The sequence below is a fragment of the Hippoglossus hippoglossus genome, chromosome 9 (assembly GCF_009819705.1).
Source record: "Hippoglossus hippoglossus isolate fHipHip1 chromosome 9, fHipHip1.pri, whole genome shotgun sequence".
NCBI classification, from domain to species: Eukaryota; Metazoa; Chordata; class Actinopteri; order Pleuronectiformes; family Pleuronectidae; genus Hippoglossus; species Hippoglossus hippoglossus.
In genome coordinates this window covers 7338980-7358360 of record NC_047159.1, presented here as the reverse complement: position 1 = coordinate 7358360, position 19381 = coordinate 7338980, and the positions used below count along the sequence as shown (strand labels likewise).

General features: G+C 41.8%; 1 protein-coding gene across 1 annotated transcript; it reads left to right on the top strand.

Annotated features, from left to right (window-relative positions):
* Positions 1–314: 314 nt before the first annotated feature.
* On the top strand, positions 315–17520 carry si:dkey-178e17.1 (tricarboxylate transport protein B, mitochondrial). Its single transcript, XM_034596538.1, has 9 exons — positions 315–1007; positions 10110–10217; positions 11351–11450; positions 14601–14739; positions 15273–15357; positions 15500–15604; positions 16268–16383; positions 16482–16555; positions 17097–17520. The coding sequence occupies exons 1-9, from the start codon at positions 893–895 to the stop codon at positions 17209–17211; spliced, it is 957 nt and encodes a 318-aa protein (XP_034452429.1). The 5' UTR covers positions 315–892; the 3' UTR covers positions 17212–17520.
* The last annotated feature ends 1861 nt before the right edge of the window (positions 17521–19381 follow it).

Here is a 19381-nt window from a genome sequence, read left to right as displayed (position 1 = left end):
AGCTTGATTGAATTCAAAAGGACTGATGGGGTCCTGGCACAGGTATGAGCTCTCCTCAGTGCCATTAGTTCTCCCACGTATTCACATCAGGAGACATGTAGATGCTATAAAACCTCAGTGGAGGACTCAGCTTCTGTTTTTCTGTGTATTTGCTCAGTTTTAACACTGTAATGATGGTTTATGATAAAGACATTTCCTGCTGCACCTCAGACACATGTTGGTGACCTTTCTGTCCAGACCTGATGGATGGATGTTTTTCAGCCTCTTTCACCCCCTTTTACCGTCTGCTGCTGGGGAGACGCTCCCGGTTCTTGATTTAAGATTAACCAACACAAGGGAAATCCCGTTTTTATTCAGCCTCACTGGAAGGCATTTTACTATTAGTACAGACAGAGATAAACTGAGCCCCACCCTTCTTCTGCTGGGAAACTGAAGTGGCCAATCCCCTCTCATAAAAACACCCAGTATGACACACACACACACACACACATACACACACACACGCCTCTCTGTGGCTTTTATTCAAAGTTTTCTCGCTTTACGCACACGTCTCCTCTCCAAGTTCCAGGCGGCACCAGGACTGCGCGCCCCGCCTCTCTTACGCACCACCGTCGTGATAGCGGCGTTACCACAGCTACAAGTAACGGCCATTGGATTATACAGAGGATCCCAACTTCCCTGACAGTCCCAGTATCCGCCCACTGTCAACACACACACATACATCCGCCGGAGTCTCCGGACTCACCAGAGGAGATCACCTGCACACAGAGAGGCGCGTCCCGGCAGCCGTCCGCCCATGTGTTGCGCGCAACAAAGAACCAAGCTTCCCACCTGAAGATACAGCTCCTCGGACTCCTGCAGATTTCACTGGGAGCTGTGTTTTGCGGTGGTCATGCAGGACAGACGCACATTCACCAGCGCCTTCTCCACACCGCGGTGTCTGGCCGCAGCGGCGCCGGCGGCGGGGAAAGCGAAATTAACTCACCCGGGGAAGGCGATCCTGGCTGGTGAGTTCCTCCCGGTGACGTGTCTCACGGAGAAAAAGTCCCAGTTAGACTAAATATGGTTTGTTTTATGAGTTATAATGAAGCTAAAGTTTGATGAATAGTGTTATTGTTTTAGAGATAGTTTGTGTGAGATGCTGCAAAGATGAGAGCTGTGGACATTTTTTTTTTAGTTAAGAAAAACTCATATATACTTCAACGTGTATAAAATACTATATTTGGATTGGGACTAGGTGAGTAAACAATATCAATAATTATCGCAATAATTTACATTAATAACAAAAGTCCAATGTATCGATTTATCGCTTGTAGGTATTGTGAAAACATATTAATTGATCTATCTCCGATTTATCTCAGAAGTGTTTTTCATTCTCTGCTCTTTAAATAATAACGTGACATTTGTTGTCATGTTTATTGATATAGACAGATGTGAACATTATTTTTAGTAACTGACTGCTTCAAACAGGATATTCACATCATACAATGTTTGTTTTGAGTCGTTTTTTGTTCCGTAGCAAGAAGCACAATTATGAGGTTTTTCCTCCCAAGTGACACGTTTCAGTTTACGCTTTTGGAGCCGGACATAACGGAGATGCACAGATAAAAAAGCAACTTGAGATGTTATGGTTTCCACCTTCTCTGCCAACTCCTGCCTCTGGCCCTCAGACCTAGTCGACCCTGTGACCCCTGACGCGGCTGCAAAAGAGAAATGGTTTTGAGGACATTTTCTTCCCTGTCCCTGTGTCCCGTCATGGTCGGATCTTGTACCTGCTGCTGCACTGATGTGATTAGATTCACCGTAATCTAAAGATCCCCCCCAGTGCACTTTACTTAATGCTGCAGAGTGATGTAGCCAGCGGTGCAGCACAGACTGAAACAATGACTAGAGTCGTCCCTGCTGGGTTTCAGGTATAAAAGATCCTTATTGTTGAGCTTTTATAATGAGTTGTTGATCATATCCCATTGTTCTTGGCAAATATTTTTTTACACAAATTTCAACTTTCATATTTTCCTGAGCACTTCAAGAACGTCCTGTTCAAAATTTGGCAAAATCTGTCCGCCAATATGAATGAAAGGCTCCTTACAGACCTGGTCGTATGCTGGTGTTTTCACATCCGTCACTGTTGTTCCTTCAATTTGTAAACAATGTATTTGTAGTTTTGTTTTTCCTGATACGGAACTAGAACAAGTATTCATCCATTCAGTCATTTCAATGCTTCGTAAGGCTGTAACTAATTACTGTCTAGATTTGAAATAATGGGTAAACCATGTATTAACATAAAATGTCAAATATATCGATAAATACCTAAATGCACAAACCCCCACAAAATGATATATGATACACAACATATAATTTAGTCAACAAGATTCCTTTTACTGATGATTATTTAATCAGTCATCATAACAGATCATTAATTAATAATACTGACTAACCAATAATACTGATTGGTTTCAGTGCTGCTTGTTTTTTTACGTCTGTGATTCATCAGTATATCCCTGCTGAGGCTCAGACCCCCCCCCCCTCCATCTTTCCTGTTGCTCGGCTGCTGCTCAGACCGGTCGACCCCCTCGTGTGATGATGATGAGGATGCAGCAGCTCCAGTTGATGAAGACGCTCTCTGTGTTCCTCCTGCATTAAGGCTCCATGCTGGTGTTTGGCAGCACACTCTTGCTCTGGCAACTGTCACACGCTGAATATTTCATCCCTCTGAATGAATTCCTTTTGATTGAAGTTTCAAAACAAACACTTTGCCAGCTGATTTTTTTTTATTATTATATTGATTATTGTTTTTTCAATGAAATCATTGATCATTTTGGCTTAGTAACCTCCTAAAATTGTTAAAAAACCCCCAAAATATTTAGTTTAATGTCTTACATGACAAATAAAAGCATCATATCGTCACGTTTTAGAAGCTGGAACCAGCAAACGATTAGTATTTACTTGAAAAATGATGAATCAATTATCAATTAACAGTTACAGCTCTGACCTGTTCATATAAAACCAAGTGAAGTCTTCTAAATTCAATTTAAAGATTTGGTCAAAGCTGCAGTCGGCTAATGTAAAAAGGTTTATGCACATTTACACTGCTCCATTTAATTCAGATTGAGATTCAGATTCAGATCATTTATAATTGCCCCCAGTGATTTATGGTTTAACAAACAAGAAGCATATACGACACAATCATTTCAAAACCATAGCGACAGTAACACAAACCAAGTGCAATATAAACAGGGTCGATATGCATCATGAAGGCCTCTGATCTACACATTTTATCTCACAATAACAAAATAAATGTTCTTTTATATTTCACATTTAGCCTTCTGTAATTTATTCTATACATTGACTACCAAAACAACTGAACAAATTTAAATAGATCTCCTCTCCTGACTCATGTCACCCTGTCAGCTGCCGAGAACTGGAAGCGTGGCTCTGTTGAGACCTCCCCCCCTCAGTCCTGTGCAGCCTGATTGACTGGATATGGCCCAGTATTGCTCCCTGTGGCGTTTAGCTCGTCTCAGACCTGTCTGTCCTGTTTTGCAGCAGCAGCATGATTACACTCTCTGTCTCAACTCCCTGCACCCGCTGACTCCTCCCGGCCTCGCAGTCGAGAAAATACATCGATTTATCACTGTCTCTCAAAGGTTTTGGAAATGAGAGTGTGTCCGAGCATCACTGGGGTGACTCAGCGATAGATATACTGCCTCTGTGAGTCGGAACTGACGTATCGTCCATTAAAACACCACAGCTGATCGTTTACCTCGCCCTGGATATCAATTCTACTCACTATTTCAGCTGCATGTGGCGCTTCATAAAACCAGTTGACACCTCTTGTGGTTTTCCTGACGTGCTGATGCTACTTCAGATTTATCTGTTATGGTTTGCAGTGTGTTTATGTGGAGGGAGCAGAGCACTCTTACACGCCCGAAGGCTGCCAGTAGACAAAGCAAGAAGTAGAAGGTCAGAGCTTAATGGATTAGAGACCCCTCATAGATGGCGAACAGGGAGGAGTGATGCCCGCTGCACGTTTTTGCAAAGCTTTTAGAGGCCGGTGAGCTCATTCTGCTGCCATTGGTTAGTCTCTCCACAGTCACCGGTGATGGCCGAGGCTGAGACATGGAGAGAGGGAGAGTTTTGTCTGTGTGAGGCCTGAGGGTGAGACACTGGTCTAAGTGGCTTTCTGCTCCTGCTTTGCTTGGTGTTGCACATTCATACACTGCTGTGGCTCTCACACATGACCCCCTCTGCTCAGGAGCCAGTAGAGTCGGAGCAGCAGAGGGACGGACAGAGAGCGAAAGTTCCCTTTTAATCTCGGTTTCATGATAGATTGGATCTTCCTCAGACACAGACGGGTTTTATGTCACTTTTCCTGTTCTCTTCTTGTTCCCCCTCTTCCTCCCTCTCCAGCCTCAGGGCAGCCGGTTGGGTTTTGTGAGTGGCTGTCTCTTCTCTGCCTCGCAGGCCTCATCAAACGACGGCTTACTCCCTGGTTCCCTGCGTCACAGGCAACGTGTACAGTCCACTCCCATGCACTGTTTCTGCTTCCTGCAGACCCTGAGCACCAGGAGGCCAGATAATAAATCACTGTGCACTTGCCAACCCCCAAACTGCCCCCACTGTAACAGCCTTTCAGCTGGATGTCGGTGTTATGCAGCCACTGACACACACAAAAACAGCAACATAGAAATCAGAGCTTTAATGTAAAACACAACAGGCCTATATGATGGTCAGATTCATATTTTCAGTCTATTTCAGTGTTTTATAACAGCCCCACACTGCTGGTTTTGCATGAATTTGTATTTGCCCCTGAGTTAAATTAATTTTTGTTTGAGAAAATCAATCACAGCAAACATGCAGTTGCTCTAACGTCTTTTGTCAAAGTTATGTAATAACAGCAGGCTAATTTATTTTCAAGTAATTACCCCGACTTAGATGTGAAAGCTTGTCGCCCAGCATCAATCTTCTAAAGACCTCGAAAAGCTTCAATCAATCAGCTTCTTATTATGAGCGAAGTCCTGAGGAAAATATCTTTCTCTTCAACAAAGACGAGTAACTCACTTTTGTGTTGTTTCGTCTTTAGAAGGTCGCGCAAAGTGTTTTTTTGTTGTTGAGCTTGTTCACTGAAAACAGCTGCTGAGAGAGAGACGGAACCAAAACTGTGAAAGTTGCCAAATGAAAACAATGAGCTGAAAGAGGATGAAATGCTCTGTGGAGCTGAGAAGAGCTGAGTCAGGGGAGGTTTCTGTGGACTCATCACATAGACTCTATAATATGGACGATGGGTCTCCACTTCCTCCCAATAGCCAGAAGTGAAGTCAAAACATCCTGGATATCGATGCTGCCGTCTTGTGCCGATGGGGGGTTGCGGTCGGGGGAAGAAGCTGTAGCCGCAAGGTCCTACCGATACACGTGCTCCACCAATCGCGAGTCAGTCTCAGCTGTCAATCATTACGTTTCACCGCCGATTTATTTCATCAAATGATAAACGTAAACCAAACTCACAAAATAAAAACTTGGACAAACATCAGTGACTTAGAACTGCTGTTAATGAGACAGAAACACTTGTCACATCTGCTAACATGGAGGAGGTGGGGTTTATGACCTATACTCCAGCCAGCCTCCAGGTGGCGATCAAGATGCTTTTGTTTCACTTTCGGGCTGCAGTTATACCATCCACCTTTATATACAACCTCTAATGCCCCCTTTCACAAACAGTTTAGTGATCTATTAATATAAAAGTATTGATTATTTAAGTTATTGATTATTACTACAAAATCTCTGTTTATTATTTGTTATGATGGCGATTTTAGTTTGTGATATCGTAGCAATTCTTGTAACTGCATGAACAAGCTACCTTATCAGAAAGCGAACTCGATGCTCACACTGTCGTTACTCTGTCGTAACTGACTGATCATTAATCAATGGGAAATCAATCAGCAGATTATGTAAGTTATGTAATTATAAAAGATGAATTCCCGCTGGTCTCATTCCTGGTCTGCATCAGTACACACTGTCAAAACAACCTGTGTGTTGCCGTCCTCGATGTAAATCAGTGTACAATCTGTGTGCTGCAGGGTCGTGAGCAGTTAAAACAGTTTCCATGTAAAATTAATCAACATCCCTTCTGTAATTAAGCATCGGTGCAGCATCGGGGAGTCTTGCTCAGGACAGAGGAAGCCTAAAAGGCCAGGCGTTAGATGAATTATTCTTTTCATGTTTCGCACGAGGCAAACAGAAATATTACGAGATATTAATAGGACCCATCATGTTTGAAGTACATCAGTCCTCTGGCTATACACTGTTCATATGGACTGGAGATATGGACACAACATCTTCCCCTCAGTATCCAGAGAATTTACAGTGAGAGATAATAATCCAGCTAAATAAGGAACATCTGGATAAATAATAGATGCCTTCTGTTGAAAAGCTGCTTAATTTGCACCACCACGAACACATATGGAGATTGTCACTGTTTTATGTGCGTTTTACAGTTTGAATTGAACTCAGTGGAAAGTGGAATCACTGAAATAGAAACTTAATTTTACCGCAACATCGCTTAAAAAATCCACAGCCGCTTAATGAGGCAGCAGCGTTTGTCTTTTCTGAGAATCAGAAATGTTTGTTTCAAAGGAACCTGAGCTGCTTGTTTGTTTAGAATCTGCCACATTCAGAGACCTGGGTGTCGGTTCTTCCCTGGAAAAGAGAAGGTTCTTATTAGACCAGATGTGCTGGGTCCTCATTAGAGTCACTGAAGCAGACAGGACAGGATTTCAGGAGGTGCCCCTCCTGTCAGCTGGCTGCCTGCCCGCTCACACGCCGTCCTCTGGGGCTGTGCACTTGTTTGTTTGCATCTTGCATTCATTAATATGTGTGTGCTCATACGGTGAATGCACTACTGGGAAAGTTAATCAATTTTTTTTGATAATTGATTAACCATTTAAGACCTTTTCAAGCCCAAATGCTAAACGTTAGCTAATTTCACTTTTTTTTAATTGTCGAGATTATCTTTTCTCATTTGATTGAAAATTTAACATATTTAGGTTTTGGTCTGATGGAAGGCAGGAGATGTGATAATGTTTGGAAGTCATTCTTGGACAGTTTTAAAATCTTCATTAATGAATAAAGAAAAAAGAGATGACAAATATTTTAACTCTGGCTTCTTGCTCACCTCCACATGCTGCTCAAACATGGTATGAAATCGATTTATATGTCAGATTGTCAGTTCTGGCATTTTTCATAATTTCTTTTACACCAAATTGCTTCAATAAAAAAGGGGAAATTAAATCATTAATAAAACTACTTTAGTTGAACCCCTAAAGTGAACACCCCTGTCCACATATTGGTTTGGTGCTTGCTTTATTCTTATATGCCGTAGTCCCAGTTCATGGTGTTATATCTTTGATATTTTATGAGTGTTTGGGGAAATAAATGTTCCTGTTATAAAATATGAAGTCACCATGCATGTGCAAAAAGTGATGATGTGGAGCTAAACCCAAAGCAAACACGCTCGTTATGAATTTATTGCGATTTAAGTGTGAATATAAACTGTGAACCAATGTCAGATCCAAAACTCAGCAATGCTCTTGTGACATGGAAGCTAATCCCGATATAATCCTGATATAATTGTCAGGTGTCCACATACTTTTGGCCAGGCGGTGTAGCAGCAATATGAGCTGAACTCCAGCTGTGGAGTCGGAGGGGTGTTGATTAAATGATTAATTTAGTCTGATCAGAGAGTGAGAGTTATACCGTTAAGCTGCACATCTACTTAGTCATTATGTGTGTGATTTATTAAACTGCTGCTTCACTTGTAGAACATTCAAGTGTTTTAGTCTGTAGAAACACTGCAGCGTTTTTCACGGCCTCTGGCTTCTAATATCCCTCCAGTGCCATAAGTGTCAGAGACCTATGTGGATGAATTGATTTCATGACACGGCGCAGAGAAGAGTAGTCGGGGGATGAGGAGAGAGGAAGGAAGGAGCTGCTGAGAGAAAATGAACAAGGGCAGAGGAGAGCCAACCTGTGGAGATAAAGATTAATGACAGTTTCAGCTCGTGTAACCTGCGTTTGGCAGCTGCACAGAAGTCATTTAGGATGTCGTGTGTAAACGTGCGCGTGTCGGCTGTGAAATGGACTAGAAGACAAACAAGCTGCTTCTCCTCCACGGGCGCTGTGTGTCTGATGAGGATTGATCATGTGTCTGCTGCCTGGGACTGGCCGCTGCTCGCTTTTCTTGTGCGGCTCCGTCTGAGCTGAGAACTGATGAATGAGGTTTGTTGTTTCTTCTCTGAAACACACTGACCCACTGATCCGGCTCTGGAATGAAGCATGTGACTCCTGTGACGTCTCAGCTGGACAACATGACTTTCATGAGTCAGTACTAGATATTCCAGGATTACTAAACCTAGCTATTATGTCAACGTTGGAAATAACAAAATTTGAATGTTATTATCAGACTCATGTTTATTCTCAAGTTGATTTTCACACACAAAAAAATGTGTGTTTGGTGCATAACAAACACAGTAAGTGGAAAAATAAGTAAATAAAAAAAGGCAAGGACGAGAAATATAAAAACTAAAAAGAGCAACTGATAAATCAATATGATAAAATTGTAATAATACTAAACTAAAATGTTTTTAGAAATTCAGTTGTACTCACAGAAGAGAAAATGTAGATAAAAAGAAACGAGTCGGAAACTTTTTTTTGTTTTATAGACAAATAAAATGTGGGTTGTGCAAAAAAGGCTACAAGCTAATATCAGGAAGATGCACCTAATGTTTTATACATTTAGTGTGTTGGAAACCTTTGGTGCCTGCGATACGCTGGCGACCTGCAGGACCAAGTCAGCTGGGATTGGGTCCTGCCTCTTGCGGCCATCAAAGGATAAGCTGTATAGATAATGAATGGATGGAAACCTTTGGTATTTAGCTTTGCAGTGCCGCCCACTTACAGTCCTCTCCCGTGTGCTATGGGTTAAATATATGTTTTTATCTTAGGTGGAGGCGATGCTGCGAGGAGCCTTGGTGATAAAAAGTCATGGTGGCTGCAGGGACATAAGAGAGGTGTCACACTGCAGCGATAAATGTGTTTTATGCACATGGACACTGCAACTTTTCTTTATTTCATTTACAGAAATGACTCCTTGAGGGGTAAGATTTCTGCACTTCCATAGTGAAAAAGGCAGTTTTACATGAGAATAGTTGATTTGGAATAGAAATTATTTTAACATTTTAATTCCTGTTGTTGAGGAAGATATTCAAAAAACGTCTCAAAAACCAAACGTATGAATTATTAAAAGCCAATATGTACAGGAATATGTTCCTCTTAATTAACCAGACAAATTGTATTAGATTTCTCAGAGTAAACACGTGACACGATATGTGTGTGTGTGTGTGTGTGTCCCAGTGCACAGTATGCTTGTGTGCATGTGTGTGTCTGTGTCATTGAGTTAATGGAGGGTCTTGGCCCGGGTAATGGAGCCCCTCCCTGCAGGCTGAGCGGATAATTGAATTAATGTCAGCCCTCTCTCCATCCCTCCTCCCTCACTCGTGACTCATCGGTGTTTAGCATCAGCTTTGCTCTTGGACACTTGTCCTCATCCACTGTGGCGGGTTTCGAGCGGAAACCCTCCAACAATCAGTCGCACGTTCATCCATTGATTTGATCTCTGGCTTTTCTCTCTGCAAACAAATGTATGGTGCAGAAATTAGTCCGGCATTTAAGAGGCAGCAAGATTTCCTCCCACAACCTTTTGTTGAGTTGACTTTCCGCTCATTCCTCAGACAGCACAGTCACTGTGCAGCTCAGTTGATTCATCTTCGCCCAGATCGTTACTCTTCCTCCCACAGCAGCAATGCTTTTAATGTTTATGGAGGGAAAGGCATTTGTGGAGTCACTGTAATGATCCATGACGGGATGTTACCTCCTTGTAATTCATAAAGGGGCCCGGGCGTCGGCTTGGCGAGGCTGCATCCAGGCAGACATGGTGGTGCTTAGTTTAAAGAGTATATCAGCAACGCTTCCAGACCAGTGAGAGAAGAATTTATTTTTCATCTTTTTAATTGGTTCCAGTTTTATAAATGACTCTTCTTTATGTTGTTTTTCAGGTGGACTTGCAGGTGGTATAGAAATCTGCATCACCTTCCCAACAGAGTACGTCAAGACCCAGTTACAACTGGATGAGAAGGCCAATCCACCTAAATATAAAGGAGTAGGTGAGTCAACCTGAACCGACCTACCTATCTACATACATACCTACCCGTCTACTTAACTACCCACCTACGCGCCTGCCTGCCTACCTACCTACCTACCTACCTACCTACCTACCTACCTACCTACCTATCTACCTATCTACCAACCTACGCACCTATCTATCTACCAACCCATCTACCCAACTACCTACCTACCTACCTACCTACCTACCTACCTACCTACCTACCTACCTACCTACCAACCCATCTACCTATCTATCTATCTACCTATCTACCTATCTACCTACCTACCAACCTACGCACCTATCTATCTACCAACCCATCTACCCACCTACCTACCTACCTACCTACCTACCTACCTACCTACCTACCTATCTACCTACCAACCCATCTACCTATCTATCTACCTATCTACCTACCTACCAACCTATGCACCTATCTATCTACCAACCCATCTACCCAACTACCTTCCTACCTACCTACCTACCTACCTACCTACCTACCTACCCATCTATCCAGCTATCTAGCTATCCATCCGTCCATCCGTTCATCCATCGTTCATCCTGTATCTCTCAGGAGCTCATTATCACATTACCCATCATCCCCAGCTACATTAGGGATTCTGGCAGGCTGTCACTGTGCTTGTTTATATGATTATATGACTTAGAACAGACCAATGCGCACAGGCACATTCACCACACACACACACACACACACACACACACACACACACACACACACACACACACACACACACACACACACACACACACACACACACACATACTTTGAGGATTACAGGCCGAGGTAATGAGCGCTCGAGACAGCTGTTGCTTTTCTTGTGCAGTTGTGCGTTTTACTAGTGAGCACAACATTGATTCCTGGACGTCTCTGAGAGCCAGATGCAGGTTCAAAGAAAAACTTTTAGCTTTTGCAGGGTAACTGATGCAGGGAAATAACATATATTTATATAGAATAAGAAATTGATGTAATAAAGAATCTTCTTTTTTTAATTTATTCATCGAATGTAAATGCTGTTCAGTGAAACTGCAAAATACTGACTTGTACAGTAACATCTAGTCATGTAGTAATAAATCATTTTACTGTCTATAATGTGTGTGTGTGTGTTCCTGCAGGTGACTGTGTGAAGCAGACGGTTCAGGGTCATGGTGTTAAAGGACTTTACAGAGGACTCAGCTCACTGTTGTACGGCTCCATACCCAAATCTGCTGTCAGGTAATTACAAGAACTGAGAGGATATCCATCCATCCATCCATCCATCCATCCATCCATCCATGTATATACATTAAAAGATTTGAAAAAAACAGCTTATCCTTAAGGTACTAAAGGTAAAATGTGATTTCTAAATACGAGTTCAGGCTTGATTCATCTTAGTTACTATGATTAGAAATGAGTGAATAAAGTAAAACCACACAACTCTGATGATTAAAATGAAGATTTTCACATATTTCTCTGTAACCAACGACTTTTAGATGACGTTAGGTCTCATATCTTTCTATAATGTTTGACCTTTAAAATAAACAGTAGCAGAGCTGGCTGAGCCTTTGTGATCTTCTACCTGGAACCATTACCTCTCACACTCCAGTTATTCTAGTCCATTACCCACAATGCAAGGCATAAATGCCACACTAGTCTTTGGTATAATTATGTTATTCTTTCACAGCAATGACATTTAATTTCCACATGCACATTGCACACCTTTATTTTCACTGTTTTCTGTTCCCTGTTTCATGCTGTCATTTCTTCCAGGCTTACCTGTCTCTCTTTCTTTCTCTTTCTCTCTCTCTCTCTCTTGCTCTCTCATGGTGTGTATGCGCTTGTGTGTGTTAGTGTGTGTGTTAGTAAGTGTGTGTTTTTTGTTATGCTGGAGGATACAGACTGTCTGTAAGAATGGAGAGACAGGCTCAGCCAGGCGAGGAGAAAAGATGCCACTCAAAATCAGGCAGGGTCTCAGTAGGGCTACACAGAGGGAGACTTGTTGGTGCTGGGTGTGTGTGTCTGTGTGTGTCTGTGTGTGTCCGTGTGTGTGTGTGTGTGTGTGTGTGTGTGTGTGTGTGAGAGAGTGTGTGAGAGTGTGAGTGTGTCAATCAGCCTTCAGCACCCTTTCCAGAGGGAAACTGAATATTGTTCTCTGCTCTATGGAGTTTTCTCTCAGGGAATATGACATGGAGAAGGTTTAGTCATGTTCTGCTCATGTTGTGGCTCCATTGTTCGTAAACATGTTAATAATCTGTAATCTGTTTATTGGCAAACATACGATATGTCTGTCAACCGGTTTTATTGCCAATTGCTTTGTGAAACAAAACAACTTGATTTTGCAGAAGAGAAATATGCTTTTTCTGTTTTTCTATTATTTTAATCATCTCCTGCACCCTGTAATACATTTTCGATGCTGTGACGGGGTCCATGAGCCCAAGGTTGGAAACGGCGGACTTAGAGAATGAAACAGAAAATGAACAAGCAAATACAAATTGAAACCTGTCAGAGACGCTGAAAGCTGTTCCGCAGTTTGTTTTGATTAATGGAGAAAACCATGACATGCTTCTATCGACCTCCGCTTCTTCCGAATCATTTCTTCGATCCGTTCGTTACTTACCTTCTCTGTCCTCTTTCCCCTCCCCCTTCCTATCGCTCTTTTGACATCCCAACCTTCTTTCTCTCCCCAATCCCATTAACTGATTGCCTGTGCACCATCATGCGCCATGAAATCTGCTGGAGGGTTGTCAGGGAGCTACATGAGGGACGGACAAGAGAGCCTTTGACCTTTTCCTCCCCTTGTCCCTTCATCCTTATCTCCATCCCTCTCTCATGTGAGCTCAGCCTCCTTTAGTTCTTCCTTCTTTCTTTTCGTCTCTGCTTCACCTGCTGATGAGGAGAGGTTCTCGTCAGCAGACCTGACCTTGTAGAAAGACCCACTAATGAAGATTGGGCAGCGCTCTGCTGTCCAGAATGACTCATGTCTGACTGTGGACTGTCGGCCAAAACACCAGGTGTCATATTCTGTGAAGTTCCGGTGCACTTGTTAAATGAACGGGGGGAAATATGGAGAGTAAATTGGCAAAGGAGCAAAGCTGACGGTGGTATTTCTCCTCACCGGCTTTAAATGAATAGTATTTGTTTCACAGGGTTAGTTATTAAGTGATCTGCCATCTCTGTGCAGTGTGAGCATGATGCACTGAAGTTCTTTACTCCATCCAGAGCTTAACATTTGTCTGTAGTCAGCGAGTGGCGTGCATAATGAGTGATGGATTTATTCTCATGTGCTGTTTGTTTCTGCTTGACACACGGGAGTCAGTTAATTGTTTGGCGCCTGTCTTTCAAAAAATAAACAGTGTGAGGAGGGAGACAGGAGCAGATGTGGAAGGTTAATGAGCAGAGGAAAATCTTTCTGTGGAATAGAGAGGAGCAGATGGAGAGGAAAAGTAAAATCACACGAGCCGAGTATAAGAGATTCATTCTGCTCAGACGATGGCAGGTAAACGGTGCAAGCTACAATGGGAAAAGACAAAACATTCACCATGAGCGTCTGTCCTCCTGTCATCCCTTCGTTAAATGCACCGGGCGGCACGGAGCCTTCCCCACAATTCACTTCCATCCCTTCTATAAATAACCTTTCTTGTAAAGGACTCGCTGGCACAACATTTTCTGATTGCAGTGATACGTAAAGCTCCTCTCCCCCCCCCCTCCCTCCCTCTCTCTCTCTCTCTCTCTCTCTCTCTCTGGGCTGGTGTCCATGGCAGCCGTTGCCGGTCACTCCTTGGTCACTGAGTCCTTGTTAAGGATGCACTTTAATTGGTGCATCTTTAATAAGGAAGTCGGAAGAGCGATAAAGAACATTCTGCACTCACAGCAGTTTGTCTCCACTAAAATCTGAGTGAGAAAAGACATTTTGTGCATCCGCGTCCTCAGTCTTCTGCAGCATAATTATAATGTGACGTGTGGCCTTTTTTTTTGCTTATTTCCATCTGCTAAACATGTAGTGAAAATGTCTTTATAAAAGGAACTTCCTCATACGTCCCTGCAATGTCACCAGCTATTTCTATAGTTTATTCCTGCCTGTCTCATTTAACACACACATGAAAGTGAAGATAGTCTTGGCTGATAAAAACTGCATCAATCCAATCACAGAGGGGTTTAATAAATCAGTGTTACATAAAAGAAATCAATCTCCAACAAAAACGTTTTTCAAATGTTACGCTCATGTCGGTGTTTAAGACTGATGTAAACAATATGTACCTTGAAGTGTCAGATAAATCTCTTTATCAGACTGTGACTCTTTATCTAATTTCAAATGTTTCCCTCTCTAGTAAATCAAATTAACAGAATTTCCCCGCAGCTAAATTCTGACTCTGTTCTGGTCCTCAGGTTCGGGGTGTTCGAGTTCCTCAGTAACCGTGCGAGGGATGAGTCCGGTCGCCTGGACAGCACCAGAGGCCTGCTGTGTGGGCTCGGAGCCGGGGTGCTGGAGGCGATCCTGGTCGTCTGTCCCATGGAAACTGTCAAGGTATATTACTAACTGATCTGTGGTCCGATTTCTGATGGGGAAGTGTCCCCTCCAGCTTAAATGCGAATGAAACAGCAGCATACTGTGATTTGTGTGTCTTCTAATTTCCGGACAGTCACCTTTTATGCACCAAAGAAATAAACATAACATTGATACTGTACAACATCTTACAGCTGTTACTTTCTGAGCCAGGACATTACAGTACTAATAATCATCTACACAGAATAAGTCAGAAGACACATAAAAATATTCTTCAAAGAGATAAACTGGTTAAAGTATATATATGTTTGTCACTAAAAGCAAATACTCAACCAGAGTAGACATTAATTAAACTTTTCAGTCATAACACTGTCTTTGTGAAAATGTTGATGAAAGAATCTAAAGTAGACCTTGTATATTCCCTGAACTCAGTCTCTCTGAAGAAAGCCAGACATCACATTTGTGTTGCTTTCACCAGCTTGTGTGTCTCTCCTCTCTGCAGCAGCATTACTTTCTGATGATCATCCTGTTCCCTTCATTTCTTATCTCCCAAGGTAAAATTCATTCACGACCAGACTTCAGCCAACCCCAAATACAAGGGATTCTTCCACGGAGTCAAAGAGATCGTCAGAGTGCAGGGTAAAGACTGCATGTGGTTCACCTGACATCTGCTGGTCAGACAAGGGCGGTGTCGCCCAAACCGTACTGTTCAGTCCATGGTGTTGTTCATTTTGATTGAAAAAATCCTGGTGACTTTATCCTTGTTTATTTGCCTGGACAGGAATAAGAGGAACGTACCAGGGTCTCACTGCCACGGTCCTCAAACAAGGCTCCAACCAGGCCATTCGCTTCTATGTGATGACCTCCCTCAAAAACTGGTACAAAGGTCAGTCTATTTTCAGTAGTGACAGACTGATAAAGACTTCTGGGTGTTGATGCCAAAACCGATATTGAAGAGTAAACAATTCCCAATACTGCTATATGATTAAGATGTCTTAATTAAACCCTAATGACAAAGAAATTGAACTTAGGCTTGGTATTTTAAAATGTAACCATAAACCTTATCATAAATACCCATAAATAAAAAGAAAACAAATATAAAACACAATATATAGAACTTGAATTAAGAAAATAAGCAGCTTTCTTTTCACGTAAAATATAAAAACTAAATGCGTGTTTTCTGCATTTTTTATTCTGTTTTCATGTCTGTGAAAGGCTCATATCAGACAAAATCCTCCCTCGACCAATTTATCAGATGGATTCTAATATTAAGACGTGTACTTATTTGTTTGTTATCACAAAAAGGTGCTCGAGAAAATGTTGTTTTAGTCCATTTTTAGAAATATATAGTGACTATGGACTATATAAGGATGCAGTGTAATATGAGGATTAGTATATAAGGATTGTATAGAAGTGGAACATAGTAGTCCAAAGTGTAGGCAGAGATCCCCTGCAGGGTTTTACCAGCCCTCCACCCTGTTTAAAACCATAGGACTGATTTAGAACCGAAGCATCGAGCGACCACCTGACTCTCCTGTCCCTTCACCAGGTGATAACCCCAACAAAACCATCAATCCCCTGTTGACTGGAGCCTTTGGAGCCACAGCAGGAGCAGCCAGCGTGTTTGGAAACACGCCGCTAGATGTCATCAAGACTCGGATGCAGGTACATAAAATGAACGTTTCTTCCTCGTGTGTTCTGCTGGTGTCCTCATTTGAACTCAAAGTCGACTTCTGACAGCGTCTCTCGTTTTCTCTCTGAAGGGTCTTGAAGCACATAAATATAAAAGCACGTGGGACTGCGCCGTGAAGATCATGAGACACGAGGGCTTGGCAGCGTGAGTACGCCTCCACTTTGTTTAGTCTGGAGTCACAGCAGGTTTCTCCCTTTAATCCTTTAAACACAACAGGCCCTCGTTGCTTTCTCAGCTTACAAGTTCTACTGTGAACGCTGCATGTGAAGCACCCAGTGGCCTTATGTCATCCTTTGTATCAAACATCTGTACTGACTTTACAATAAAAACACACTTAACGTCAATTAGATCCATTCATTTTTACCCTCTGAAACTTTCATGGTCCATCGTAGGTGGTCAGTCAGAATTTTACTGTTCTGAGTATTAGGGCACAACTTTTCTATTGACCTTTTGAGACATTTTTGTAGAGGCAGCCATATGTGCTCATGCTACTTCTTTGATAGATTCTAAAAAAAATGACTTTAATCTCGAAATCTCAAGTTTATTTTCGATGTATAACATTTTTGGGGGAAAATACTCTGGTTTAGTTAAAAGTCTCACTTTTCTGTAAAATATAATCTTTGTCTTCTGTCAATAAATAAACACTGATTATATCTTATATTCACCACTCCCTGTCTGTCTGCAGTTTTTATAAAGGGACAGTTCCTCGTCTGGGCCGCGTGTGTCTGGACGTGGCCATCGTTTTCATCATCTATGAGGAGGTGGTGAAGGCCCTGAACACGGTCTGGAAGACGGACTGAGCCGCTGGACGCGCAGAAAGGCCTCCCGGGCACGAGACACAGATCCGAGTTCAGCAGACGTCTCCTGTATCATACACCCAGCTGCTGAGGGGCTGAGACGGGGAGGTGAGCTTGGATCAGTGTCTTGTGCTGACCAGGAGGCTGAGGAGTCACAGGAGGCTCAGTGTCGCTCACATCTGGACAGCTGCAGAACACCTGATCAAACCAAGGGTCAACTTTACAAAGTGGGATTATAAAATCAGTCAAATAACTTTGAAAAAGATGCATCACATTATTCCTTCACGGCTACTTTTAAAGAACAAGTTTTCAGAAATTTCCTCACATTTTTCAAGTTTTCTGGTTCAATGTCTTTCTAAACCTGCTTTGTAAAACATTCCCTCGGTGAAGAATATGACGTCTCACCATTCACAGCTGGTTTACTGATGTTTACTGCGAGTACACAGGTGTCACACTGGATTGTCTTGATTTATTGTTGCTCTCTGTCTCCTCAAAATGGTTTTAAACCCAGAGGAGCCCGACTGCAGCTCATAAACTGTGGTAACTTCCATAACTAAGCCTTTAACAGAATGATTTTACATTTATAATATGCCAATTATTTTTCTAAAGCGTGGATTCTGATTTAGTTAAATAACAGCGTTATAGTTTTCTTATAATATATATTATATATTTTATTCATGTGCCAAATGCCAAACCTGGTATACTGTAAAGGTGTGTTCAGAGTGAGAACACATCTCAAAGTCTAATGATCTTAACCAGAAAAGAGAAAATATTATAATGATTCATATTGTCAAATTCTATATATATGTCTATATGTATTTATGGAAAGTTAAAGGATGCAGATGGTTCAGAGACTTTTAGAGAGATTTAGTCTTTATCAGGTCTGGGTGTTAAGGTGTTTAGGTAATTAAGAAAATATTTTAGTGTGTAAATGATCCAGCAACACTGAGTCATACACTAAGTAACTTTGGACGTTAATTCCCGCTCAGTGGAAGCATGTAAATCAGGTTATATACGAACACCAGTTTCCCTCAGCTGGAATTTATTCATCTTCTGAATACATTAGAAGGAGTTTTCACTATACCAGTGATTCCCACCCTGGGGGTTGGGACCCCTCCAAGATAATTCATTGCAAAGGAAAGAAGAAAAATATGTTTCTACTAATATTATGTTCATTATTTTCAGTCATGCAAGTCAGCAATGCTGGCTTCAACTGTAAAGGGGTCTCCCACCAAAAAGGTTGATAATCACTTTGTTCAAATCCATTGGCAGTTCATTCAGTTTTGTTTTTTTCACGTCTCACTTATGTGCCTTTTGCTCTTCTGTTTGTTGGCAAATGCTACTTCAGAAATATCCTCATCTATGAGCGACCTGTTAAACTGTAGAAATTTTACATTTCTGTAGCTCAGTTGTATTTACATACATATATTATTTATTGTTTTTATAATAAGGCATTTTATTCCTCTTTGTTCCGTCACTAGTGATGTGAATACAGTTAAAATATATGTGTCTTACAATAATGATTGTATTAAAACACTGATGGATTATACTCCCATGTTGCTGAAATAATCACATTTACTGTATTTTTCTGTTTGGCTAAAAAAAAAAAAACTTGCATTCCAAACAGACAAAAGATCAAGAGAGAATGTTATTGTTGTTGAAGATAAATGTATTTCATGTATGTGTGTATATGTGTGTGTGGTTCTTTAGGAGGAATTTCGTGCAATAAACACCGTCTTTAGTCTGTGCTTAATGTAAAGTCCTTTGTTGTGGGAGGGGATTTCAAAACTCATTAAAAAGGTATCTGAAAGCTAGAAAGCATGAAGCCTGGCTGTTGTTTTTACCCTCCCTCCCTTTCTGCTTCGTCTGTTGTTCTGTCCCTCTGCTACAATGGATCATATCGGGGCAAACCATGGGGGGCAGGTAGGGGAGGAATCGGACAGGGAAGTCATTGTTCCAGTTTGGCTCATTTAGAGGGATTCAACTATCATTTCTATCTGATCTCTCATAGTCTCTCATTCACTCACACACACATGTGCCCATTAATGAAGATTAAAATGTCCAGTTCTATTTCTAAACCTCTCGCAGAGGTGTCTATTAAACTGTACAATCATTTTGAAACAACCAGTACCACGATGTTCAGCCTCTGGTGTAATGTTCCGTTTTTTTAAAT